The 13,053-nt window shown below is 43.1% G+C and overlaps 1 protein-coding gene and 1 pseudogene across 1 annotated transcript in view; one reads left to right on the top strand and one right to left on the bottom strand.

Annotated features, from left to right (window-relative positions):
* Window positions 1-13,053, bottom strand: part of CCDC158 (coiled-coil domain containing 158) — a 67,409-nt gene that overhangs the window by 32,661 nt on the left and 21,695 nt on the right. The window contains exons 8-11 of the mRNA XM_061583375.1: window positions 9,386-9,462; window positions 7,093-7,203; window positions 2,752-2,866; window positions 321-440 (exon numbers count right to left, since the gene is read on the bottom strand). Coding sequence (XP_061439359.1) covers window positions 321-440; window positions 2,752-2,866; window positions 7,093-7,203; window positions 9,386-9,462 — 423 coding nt within the window. The remainder of the gene's footprint in view (window positions 1-320; window positions 441-2,751; window positions 2,867-7,092; window positions 7,204-9,385; window positions 9,463-13,053) is intronic.
* On the top strand, window positions 6,366-6,474 carry LOC133364622 (5S ribosomal RNA; annotated as a pseudogene).

Below are 13,053 nucleotides of genomic sequence, written 5' to 3'. Positions count from 1 at the left end.
AGTATTCAAATGAAATGAAAAAATAAATTATTTAATTTATTTAATTTGGCAGCCATTACAATTTTTCAAGATTTGAAAGTTCTGTACTAATGGGGTCTAACTTCTTTGAAGACCTGTCTGATTAGTATTGATGGGTGTTTCCCTTGCTTTAATAGTGGAGGGTTTACATAGCACGAAGATTAAAGTTGGTTTCCCATGATAAGCTCTGCTGTTCTCCAGTTTCTTACACGTGACTAGATTTGATCCAGGTAAACTGGATCATTAACAAAGTGATATGCAAAAGCCACTTTCGTGTAGGTGATTCAGTCTCAAATTCCTACCATCAGCCGCTGAACCTGATCATCCAAGTTTCCAGTTTCCTGGCTGTACTGATCCCTTTCACTTTGAGCCTCAGCCATCTCAGAATGAACCAAATGCAGCTGTTTCTCCAGATCTTCTATCTAAGATATTAACACAAAGACACACACAGAAAAGCACTTATAGCATCTTTCTACTGGGAAGGGAAGGGCAGTGAGTATGCTGTGATCCAATTTCTGCAACAGCGGAAATGTGATGATAGTGGGAACAGATCTCGGCTTTCTGAGAACCTCTACTTTCTTTTGGTTTAAACAATAAAATGTCTAGACTACAGTTTTGAAAGCACACTTGGCAGTATATGGAACATGCCTGCTGAAATGTCAGAAACACAAAGGGTGTCTAGATGGAGATTTACAGTGCTCAAGGGCAGGCCTTCAGGGTCCTACAATAGCAACTTGCACCTTCTGATGACAAGCAAAAACCAAAATTATGCAAATTAGTTAAACTGCCAAACAAACTATGCAAAGCACAAAATTAAGTGAGTCTGGTAGGTTTGCATACTGATTGCAGAATTCTGTTTTTTCTTGGGGTGAAAATTTTCCCTGCTGGCATTTTTTTGGTTCAGTGTCCAAAGCTCTAGGGAACAAATGGCTGGATACAAATCACACCCTCAGTTGGCAGAAGTAGAAAACAGTCCTATTTTTAGTTTGCACTGTGGCTGCTAAAATAGCATCTGATATGTATTTGGAGGTGGACTGGGCTCTTACTAAAACGGAATAGTTGCAAATATTTGAAACATGGCACATTCCACAGGCCATTCAACTAACACGTCATCTGTGGCTTTGAGCAATACCCTTTCATGCCAAGGTTGCCTGTACAAGAGGTGGTCTGCTTAATGCTTTGCTTCCGTAATCCATGCATGTTTACTGCATGGAAAAGTACATGAAAGGCACATGGAACTCAACAAAGCACATGTTGCATTGCTTGAAAAACTCTGGGTATTCACTGCTATGCCACCTTGACCAGCAATCTATCTGTTATTTGATTTCCTGGACTTTTCTATAACAGAGAATATCACACATGCCATGTTGGCTCGACTGTAACCCTGAAGAAGAAGAAACCTGCCAAGCACAAGGCATCTTGTAACTGAAGCTGAAGTTGAGACCAGAAGTCAAATGGCAATGTGTGAGTTAGTGTCTCTGATTGTAAAAGCACAGAAGTGTAACCTTTCTCAAGCCAGCCCAGAGAGAGGAGGGAAGGAGAAAGAAGGAACTACAGCTTTCATTGGCTTCAGCAAATTCCATTCTACAGCTTAACAAGAACCAACCCTCAAAGGACAGCCAGGGAACAGAGATTTCCAAAAGTATACAGCTTAATTTCTGGGAACAAGGTGACAGAAACACAATATATGGAGAGAAGCACACGCAAACAGATTTCTGGACTATTCATTGTGTTCAGCTTGGGCCTTCAAGACATGGCTTCAATGAAGAGGAATGAGCAGCAGGTGTATCTCCTTGCCACTTTGCTCCGGTAACATCTGAAATTTGAAGTCTCCTGTGAAAAGCCAGTGATGAGGCTGCTTCCCATTCCATCACCCCTCATGGGAGCAGAGACAACACTAGAATGGACAGAGCAACATCATGGATTCCTTCCATGTGACTTGGAACGTCCACCATATAAAGCAGTGTGCAAAGGAGACACACTACAGCAGGCATTGGGAATCTCTGGCCTGTGGGCCAAATCAGGCCCACCGGGGCTCCTAATTTAAAACTTGAGGTTGTTTTCCCCAAGCCCCGCCCACCTGCTGAACACCTGACATCATATGACATCAGGCTAGGGTAGGTAAAGCAGTGGCTGCAAAGGAACAATTGGAAACCTTATAGTGTGCCCCTGATGTTTCCTAAATTTCTAAATTTGGTGCCAAATGCAAGCCCCACTGGGATTGGTTCTTGTTGGGCACTCCCAAGTGGAGCTGATCCCTGCGGGAAGTGTGGCTTGAAGTCAGAGCTAAATGTAAATTCAGCCCCGCTGGGATTACTCCATTTTGGAAAGCTGGGCCTGCAAAGGGAGAAATGGGAGCACTCTAAGAGTGCACGCCTGATTCTTCATTGGAAGTTTAACACTTGATGTCATATGGCGTCAGGTGATTGACAGGTGAGCAGACCCATCAATCTGTCAAAAGTGGCCCATGGAGGGTGGGCCAGATCTGGATCTGACCATTGGCTGGATCCGGTCCCTCAACACTGCACTACAGCATATTCAACACAGATCAAGTCAACGGGGCTCTCAGAAACCACACCATTGCTGGGTGATGCCTTTCTTTTTATTGATACTGGATTGAGACGGATCATGATTTCCTCCTCTTCCTCCTCACCCTGAAATACTAAGCACGTTGCATTTACGATAAAAAAGCACATACGTACAATTTAAATGCAGCAATCACCAAACACCCACCTTGTCCTGAGACATCCTCCTTGATTCTCGCAGCTCAGAACGCAGCTGAGACACGGTGCTTTCCAACTGACTGACCTGTCGCATGTACAATGAATTCTGGTTTCTTGCTTGTTCTCTAAGAAATAAAAGAGAAGGAAGAGAACATGAAAGTGCAACAGGTACAGGGGTGGCTCAATCATAAAGTTGTACATCACGCAGAACAATGTCCGGTGGTCTAAATAATGCATCATTATGTTATGGAAATCACTGCCATGAGATACAGGGATGGCCACAACATTAGGTGGCTTTTAACTAGGGTTAGATACATTCATGGAGAGGAAGTCTATAAATGGCTATTGGCCACAATACCTAAGTGGAAGATCCATGTTCCAAGGTGGAGTGCCTCTGACTAACTAGACATTACTGTGTGGTTAGCAAACATGTCTGGTCTTTTTTTTTTAAGATAATTTGAGGTGAGGTGGAGAGAAGGTCAATGGGAAAGCAGTATGCATATAGGGAAGTTTTAACCCTTCCCACCCCTGCCACGATCCTAACAACAATGGCCATCATACTGCAATTAACCTTAGGGAAAGAAAAAAAACCTCCCACCACCTTAATGATTTTGGACTTACATTTTGAAAAAACTAGTCAGTCTTGAGCAGATGGATTATTGTTGAAAAAACAGAAGAAGAAGAAAAAAGGTTTAAACTGAAAATGCAGATTTGGAAATGAAACCGAATATATCTGCCTATTCAGGGTTCATTGCAGGGGTGCCAAATCCCAGAAATCCTAGAGAGCGCTCTTGGTCTATATCAGAATATAGGGGTTCATCAGGCTAACTGCAGTGGCAAGGAGGGGGAAGATTTTAATCAGCACCATGGTTGCAGAAGGCTTATATCTTACGGGAACTCTGGGGGGAAGTGACCACACCATACTTGAATTCTTGATTTTAACAGAAGCAAAAGCTGAAAGTAGCCATACGTGCACCCTGGACTTTAGGAAAGTTGATTTTAATAAACTCAGAACAATTGTAAGTACCGTTCCATGGCAAGCTACCCTAATGAGAAAAGGAGTCCAAGATGGGTGGGAGTTTCTATAAAAAGAAATTCTAAAAGCGCAATGGCAAGCAATTCCAACAAGGAAAAAAGGGAGAAAACAGCAGAAGAAGCCAATGTGGCTTCACAAAAAGCTTAGAGATGACCTGAAAACAAAAAAGGACACATACAGGAAGTGGAAAGAAGGCCAGGTCACAAAGGAAGAATACAGGCAGGTATCACGGAATTGCCGGGATGGTGTCAGGAAGGCTAAAGCTGAGAATGAGCTGAGGCTAGCGAGGGATGCTAAAAGCAACAAAAAAGCTTTCTTCAGGTACGTCCATAGTAAAAGACAGAGAAAAGAAATGGTGGCACAGCTACTCAATGAGGATGGCAAAATGATAACAGATGACACAGAAAAGGCAGAAGTGCTCAATTCCTACTTTGGCTCAGTCTTCTCCCAAAAAAGGGTCTATGACCCTCCTGGGAAACAAGTAGAAGGGTCAGGACTGGAGTTTGAGATTCATAGACAAATGGTCAAGGAATACCTAATCACTTTGAACGAGTTCAAATCTCCAGGGCCCGATAAGCTGCATCCTAGAATATTGAAGAACTCTCAGAACTGCTCTCTATTATCTTTGTGAAATCATGGAGGACTGGTGAAGTGCCAGATGACTGGAGGAGAGCTAATGTTGTCCCTATCTTCAAAAAGGGCAAGAAGGAGGAACCAGCGAACTACAGACCAATCAGCCCAACATAAATCCCTGGAAAAACTCTGGAGCAGATTATAAAGCAGTCAATCTGTAAGTACCTTGAAAGCAATGCAGTGATTACTAGGAGCCAACATGGATTTATGAAGAACAAATCCTGCCAAACTAATCTCATCTCATTTTTTTATTGGGTAACCTCCCTTGTAGACTGTGGGAATGCTGTGGACATAATATATCTCGACTTCAGCAAAGCTTTTGACAAAGTGCCCCATGATATTCTGATTAGCAAGCAAGCTAGCTAAATGTGGGCTGGATGGAACAACTATCAGGTGGATCCACAGTTGGCTCCAGAATCGTACTCAAAGAGTGCTTATCAATGGTTCCTTCTCAAACTGGGCAGAAGTAACGAGTGGGGTACCACAGGGCTTGATCCTTGGACCTGTGCTCTTTAACATTTTTATTAACGACTTGGATGAGGAGGTACAGAGCATAGCATGCTTATCAAATTTGCAGATGATACAAAGTTGGGGGGCATAGCTAATACCGTGGAAGACAGAAAGAAAATTCAAAGGAACCTTGATAGGCTGGAGCATTGGGCTGAAAACAACAGAATGAAATTCAACAGGGATAAATGCAAAGTTCTACACTTAGGAAAAAGAAACCAAATGCACAGTTATAAGATGCGGGATACTTGGCTCAGCAATACGACATGTGAGAAGGATCTTGGAATTGTCGTTGATCACAAGCTGAATATGAGCCAACAGTGTGATGTGGCTGTAAAAAAGGCAAATGCTATATTAGGCTGCATTAACAGAAGTATAGTTTCCAAATTACGTGAAGTACTAGTTCCCCTCTATTCAGCACTGGTTAGGCCTCATCTTGAATACTGCGTCCAGTTCTGGTCTCCGCACTTCAAGAAGGATGCAGACAAACTGGAACAGGTTCAGAGGGGGGCAACAAAGATGATCAGGGGACTGGAAGCAAAGCCCTAAGAGGAGAGACTGAAAGAACTGGGCATGTTTAGCCTGGAGAAGAGAAGACTGAGGGGAGATATGATAGCACAAGTACATGAAAGGTTGTCACATAGAGGAGGGCCGGGATCTCTTCTCCATCGTCCCAGAGTGCAGGACATGGAATAATGGGCTCAAATAGTAGGAAGCCAGATTTCGACTGAACATCAGGAAAAACTTTCTAACTGTTAGAGCCATATGACAATGGAACCAATTACTTAGAGAGGTAATGGGCTCTCCGACACTGGAGGCATTCAAGAGGCAGTTGGACAGCCATCTGTCAGGAATGCTTTGATTTGGATTACTGCACTGAGCAGGGGGTTGGACTCGATGGCCTTGTAGGCCCCTTCCAACTCTACTATTCTATGATTCTATGATCTCTCCTTCCTAGCGCTGCAGCCCCAATGAAAACAGGGAGCCCTCATGCCAAGTGTGATTTTTTTTAATCCAGGCATGGTTACTAACCATGCAATTACAGTAATGTCTAGTTTGACCCCGAGTCCCAGATGCTGGGAATATATACCTGGGGAGGACTGCTACCCTCCTGCACAGCTTATATACCTTCCAGAGGAATTTGGCTGGCAGAAACAGAACGCTGAATTAGACAAGGATTCTTCTTATGTTCTATGAATATGCAAAAAAAAAGCCACTTATTGTTCATGATATGGAAGAAATGAGGTGGGCTTTAAATCTATGAGTTATTTTCACCTGGCCCCAAGCCCTTCAGACATGGCATGCCAAAAATGAAATAAATCAAATAGACTTATAACTGCAGTACACCTATTATGGCTTGCTACAGGGGAAAAAATATTTCAAATTCCTATTCATGAACCTTAACTCCCTTGGAGCCAGCATCAGATTTTGAGGTAGTAAAAATGATTGCCTATGGCCATACTACCCTGAACACGCCTGATCTCGGAAGCTAAGCAGGGTCAGGTCGGGTTTGTACTTGGATGGGAGACCGTCTGGGAATACCGGGTGCCGTAGGCTTATAGGAAGGCAATGGCAAACCACCTCTGAATACCTCTTACCATGAAAACCCTATGAATATATCCAAAAAGATTCATAGGGTCGCCATAAGTCGTAATGGACTTGAAGGCACATAACAACAACCAAAAAAATGGTTAAGCTTGCATCACATAGAGAGCGAGGGGAGCAGCTGTCTAAATTTCTTCCAGCTATAATCTGCTATACATTCTTAATATGCTACCAGAAGTGTATTTTATTATTTATTTCTTACATTTCTATCCTTCCTTTCTTTCATAAAAGAAACTAAGGCAGCATACATGTGGTTCCCAGGAGTTCTCCCATCCAGGAACTGACCAGACAAAGACCTGCTTTGCTTCAGTAACATGGTGGCTTCAAGTGCCTTCAGACCATCTTCTACTTAAATTTACTCTTAGTTACGCTGGGAAGATAGGAAGACTGCAGTACCAACCAGCTGTCTCCCAGCCCAGAACTCAGTCTCACTCCAAAAGTGAGTTATCCAGTAAGAAATCAAAGACTCGCATTGGTATGGTTGAGGTGTGTGTGTATTCAGCAGATGGCATTTGCCTGGAATACTGTGCACTGATGTACTTGCAGGACAGCGTTTACTGAGAGACATACTGAATTATCTCCAGCTGGCTTTGGATATTGCTTGCATGGCTGCGAGAGCTGTTAGCTTTTTCACTCAGAATATCCAGTTCCTGTTCATGTTCACTGATCAGTCTCTCAATACTGTTATTAAAAGAGAGAGAGAGAGAGAGAGAGAGAGAGAGATGCAACAGTAAGGTATCACTGTGATCTATCTATACAGAAGGCAGTGCCAAACATTCAGTCACACTCCAGTGATAAGACAGGAGATGGCTCAGTTTTCATTGTGTGGGACCATCAGGAGATAGAAAGCAGATTTAGCCCTCACCCATCTCAGAGCTGTTCTCAAATACCCCTCCTTACCTTCTCTTTAAAAAGAGAATGGCTGTTGTACATTCCTATAGGAAAAATAAAACCTATGTATTTGGGGACAATGGTCACATCCATACCATACATTTAAAACATTCTTATACCACTTTAACAGTCACTTTAACAGAATTCCCAAAGAATCCGGGGGACTGTAATTTGTAAAGGGTGCTGAAAGTTGTTAAGAGACCCTTCCTAGAGTATAATTTTGACCCTAACAAAGCCAACAACAAATAATTCCATGATCTTGGGGCACTTCCAGGCACGCAGTTGATTCACACAACATTTAGCTATTATCCTGCACTTTATAGTGCAATTATCCCATCACTTTTCTATATGCAAAAAGTCTGATAACAAAAATGACAGAAAATTGCACTTTAGAAAGTACAGGATAACAACCGTTAGCTGGCAATGTCATATAAGCTCTATACAAACATATGAGTATGAATGCCCAGCAAAGAGGCAATGTTGAATAACCTCTGCACAAGTTTATTTCAAACACAATAATATGAATGCTTAAGCAGTAGCCAGTCTGGCAGCTCCCTCAGACTCTGGAATTCTCTCGTGGGACCCCCAGAAGATAAAATATGCTACTGCGAGACCCAAATTGAGCACCTGGACATAACTTTCCAATCACATAGTTGTCTATGTGTCTAAGAGTGCAATCTTGACGCCATGACCTGGAGGGGGTTAGTCTTTGGCTTTCTGCTAGGCTCCTTTGCTACGGAAGCACTCACTGAAAGTGTGGACTGGCGAGAAGCCACCAATCAGGCAGTGTTTCCAGCTGTGGAAACCAGCAGAGGACCACAAAATGAGGTGTTACAGGGGCAGGGGCAGAACTGGACTGGCCGTAGAGATCTGCTGGGTCCTAGAATGGACTGTTTCCAGGAGATGGGTATGATCTGGGTCCTACTGCTGCACCAGCTTGGTGTGTGTGTGTGTGTGTGTAGAAACGTAATTGTGAATGCTGTTATAGACATTAAAGCTCTATAACTGCCACCTTGGTAATAGCATTTGTATGTTAGCAGCTGATGAAGGCGGAAGCTGAAACGTTTTGTTAATATAATAAAAACCTCTGTTTGGTTAATCACAATTATGTTCATATATATATTTTAGGTGATTAACGGAATCCTTATAGGGATCCAGAGCAAGCTTGAGCGAAGTTCTGTTTGTTGCTTTCAAAACTGTCTTATATCTATATCTATATACACACACTTCTCTTTCCAGCTGCAATCTTTCTGAAAATTCTCCCCTCTCATTGCAATTCGCAGTTTGTATCCCCTGACATCACTTCAAGCAATGCATATAACAATTAGTTAAGTCCGAAGGGAGTATGCTCGCTTCGATATAACTCCTGCCCTCACACTCAGTAACCTATGAATATATCCAAAAAGATTATTATGTAGCTTTTATTTCATAACATCTAATATTATGTTCTGTATTTGTGGTCAGTTGACTGTAAATAAAGATCTGATTACGATTCATAGGGTTGCCATAAGTCATAACTGACTTGAAGGCATATAACAACAACAACAAAGGATCTCCTAAAGAGATCCAGCTCCAAGTTGGTTCTTACATGAAGGCCAGATCGGCCTCTGCCTGCAACGCAGCTTTAACAACTGCAGCCTTGATGCTCTGGGACATTTCCAAGAGAGCTTCATTCAACCTCCCCCCAACTGTCTTTCCGCAACAGTTTAAAAACCATTTTAGTTCAGATTATATTTGCTAACTCTTGCTTTCAAGATCTCTTGACTAGTTACTGATACCCCTTAATAGTATTATTACTATGGTTCTGCTTTTGGCTTCCTGCTCTTTTATCATTTGTTTGGTTATTTTGTGTGTGTGTTTTACTTTGTGTATTTTGATTGTTGTAATATTGTTTTTAGTCTTAGTTTTGATGAACGGTGGAATAAAAATATTATAAAATAAATATAAAATGAGAAAACAGATATCAGCGTACCTCTCTTGCTGCTGTTGAAGCAAAGATTCAGTTTTGGATTGAGATTCTTTCTTCATCACATCCAGTTGCTCTTCCAGCTGTTATGAAGAATATGGCACAGTTCGCAGGCAAATGAGCAATTATTCTTACATAAACATATCTCATAAAGGACCTTACAGTGGGCCATTAATGGAACACAGGTGTTAACACTGCACTGAGGGATAGCCAAGTCTGTTGATTCAGTACTGCTATATTTACACCAGTTAGGATCACCACGATGTCTGATCAACATTTCCTTTCTCATTATCATACTGTCAATGCCGACTGTGTATTCTGAAGAATTTCCCCTAGATCTGCATAAGATGAGGATGAGGCTATTGTTCCCATAGTCACTTATCCCAAGGTAAGTGCCAGAGCCAAGTGGCCAAAAGAAGAGAAGACATCTACTCGGCTTTTTGTCCACTTGACAACAACTGTCCTGAATCTGCCCCACAATTTAGCACAGCATCATCTCAATTGCCAGGCCCCAGCGCCCACAGGAAGGGGAAGAGATCTACATGGTTCAGAGGCTCCAACAATCACCCTAGGAAAGTATGAGATTACTTCCAGCCTTCCACAACCTGGTGTTTTCCAGATGTTTTGGACTACAACTCCCGTCAGCCTCAGCCAGCATAGCGAATGGTCAGGGATGATAGGAGCTGTAATCCAAAACATGGGAAGGGCTTGGACTAGATTGGGGAAGGCTACCTCGTGCAGAGTTAGACCATTAGTCCATCTAGCTTAGCTGACTACTCTGAGAGGCTCTCCAAGGTCTCAGACTCTTTCCCAGCTCTACCACCAAAGATCCTTCAAATGGAGGCACAAGGGGATGAATCTGGAACCTTCTGCATGCAAAGGCATACCTCAGAACAGGGTTGGGGACACTGACCTGATCCTGACCTCCCCTCATCCCCCATGGGCCATTTTGTAAGGTGGGTGGGGCCACCCCATCAATCATCTGATGTCAGGAGAGGCACTTTCCTGCGCAGTGTGAAATCAAACAGTGCGGTTTGCAGAGATTGCTGATCAACTGACAGGTGGCACCCACAAATCCCACTTCCTTTGCCCTGGCGGTTTGAAACACAGGGGGTTGCAGGCATTGCTGATCAGCTGATTGGCAGCACCTGAAAACCTTGCTTTCAGGAGAGAGCCATGTATTTATGTGCCCTGCACCTGATGTCACTTTGTCTGAAGAGATTAATGCCCTGTGGACTGGGGTCTGCAGCCATTGGTCATCTGGGCTAAAATATATTTTTCCTGTGTCTGCTGCAACTGTCCTATCTAGCCTCCCAATTAGCCAGTACATCTCTCTTTTAACAGACTGATGCCCTGTGGAGTGGGGTCTGCAGCTGTTGCTCATCTGGGCTAAAGTGTATTTCCGTATACCTGCTGAACTTTTAATAATAGTAATAGAGTCTCTCATGGCCTTTGGATTCCCAATAAACTATGATGAGACATTCTGAATGGAATCTGAGTCTTTGGAGGCACTCCAAGCCAAAACAAATGAAGTTGGCAGGGAAAGAAGGCACATATACCAAGAAAATATACAAAGCTCCAGCAGAAAAGAAAAAGGTCCAGGGTTATCAGTCTACAATAAAAAAACACCTTACTGGTATCATATGAATCATTTATTGTAAGCTGCTATTTTTGTTGGGTCTGTGACAAGGGAAGACATGGTTAAAAACATCCCCCTCCGCCATAGGAAAGCCCTGGTTCTGATTGGGCTCCCTCACTGTGGCTATTTAAAGTAGAATAAATAAATACACAAGGTCAAACTAACTATGCATTGAACGTAATTGGAGTTTGGCTGAGTCTCTCTGAGAAAAAGGGTAAAAATACCTTCTAAATTAATGAGAATTATAATAGTTACTGTTATTAACAATAATTAATTGTTAACAGGTTAGGACTTTAACACTGATTGAAATTTTAGTTGGCTATTCTGTCTTTTAGCTAATGATTCAGTTAACCGAATCCCGCTGGAGTGGGTAGCGCTATGTCAGAAGGTGTGTCCCAGTGCTGGTCAGTTCTGCCATTTGCTGAGTCATTTACAGTGCCCTTTTTATAGAAATCCCACCTGTGTTGTGGGATGCAGCAAAGAAAGAGCTTTCAGTCAGCACTGTCCACTTTTAACCCTTATCACACCAGCAGCTGATGCAACTGTTTAGAAAGCATTGTTGAGAAAGCAGAACAAAGGAACACAGGAAGCTGTCTTATATCAAGTCAGACCCTTGGTCCATCTAGCCTAGTATTGTCTGCACTGATTGGCAGCAACTCCCCAGGGTTTCAGGCAGGGTTTTCTCCCAGCCCTACTTCATAGAATCATAGAATAGTAGAGTTGGAAGGGGCCTATAAGGCCATCAAGTCCAACCCCCTTGGAGATGCCCAAGATTGAACTCAGGCCCTTCTGCATGCAAAGCAGATCCTCTACCACTGAGCCACCGCCCTTCTCCTAAGCATGACATTCTAGTCTTAGGTAGCTCTTGCTTCCCTATCCAAATTGTTCATCTGTCCCTAATGACTCTGCACTTCCTTCTGTCTGGATCTAGCATTGTTGACCTTCCCTTCAGCTCCAAGAAGACTGTCAAAAGGGTGAGAGGCTGGAGGCAGACAACTGGAGCTGAAGGCGGTATGAAACAGGCAGCATTGCCTGCTGTGTGTTCGTTCACCCCACTATTGCATCTGGAAAGCTGTTTCTGCAACCTATTTGACCAGATACAAAGCGGAGCAACACACACGTGTGTGTGTGTGTACACAACCAGTGGCAAAATGACTTTCAGAAGTGGCTTGCTGGGTGGAACAGAGAGACTATGCTAACTTCCTGGCAGGTGGGTTGCTGTTGCTTCCTGGGAGGGAGCACTGAGATGGTGTGGAGGTTGGTGCAGGGCACTGCATCAGCTTCCCTATGCCTCACCCTTTCCCTCCCATTTCCAGTAAGCAACAGCGACCCACCTGTCAGGAAGCTAGCATAGCAGCTCTGGTCCCCCCGCCCCGACAAGCTGCTTCTAATGACATGATTATATTACTTTCAGTGCTCTTAAAAACTATTGTCTGTTCCCAATGACAACTGTGAAAAAAGAGACAGCGCCGTGGTTGGATCCAAAATGGTGACCTGACTCTGTCCTATGATTAACTAAGCACATAGATTAACTAAGCACATAGAAGAACAAGCCTTGCTGAAGCAGAGCCAGCATGGCTTCTGCAAGGGAAAGTCCTGTCTCAGTAACCTATTAGAATTCTTTGAGAGTGTCAACAAGCATATAGATAGAGGTGATCCAGTGGACATAGTGTACTTAGACTTTCAAAAAGCGTTTGACAAGGTACCTCACCAAAGGCTTCTGAGGAAGCTTAGCAGTCATGGAATAAGAGGAGAGGTCCTCTTGTGGATAAGAAATTGGTTAAGAAGCAGAAAGCAGAGAGTAGGAATAAACGGACAGTTCTCCCAATGGAGGGCTGTAGAAAGTGGAGTCCCTCAAGGATCGGTATTGGGACCTGTACTTTTCAACTTGTTCATTAATGACCTAGAATTAGGAGTGAGCAGTGAAGTGGCCAAGTTTGCTGATGACACTAAATTGTTCAGGGTTGTTAAAACAAAAAGGGATTGCGAAGAGCTCCAAAAAGACCTCTCCAAACTGAGTGAATGGGCAGAAAAA

Source organism: Rhineura floridana, chromosome 9, assembly GCF_030035675.1.
Source record: "Rhineura floridana isolate rRhiFlo1 chromosome 9, rRhiFlo1.hap2, whole genome shotgun sequence".
In the NCBI taxonomy this organism is placed as follows: domain Eukaryota; kingdom Metazoa; phylum Chordata; class Lepidosauria; order Squamata; family Rhineuridae; genus Rhineura; species Rhineura floridana.
This window is presented reverse-complemented; position numbering and strand designations above follow the sequence as displayed.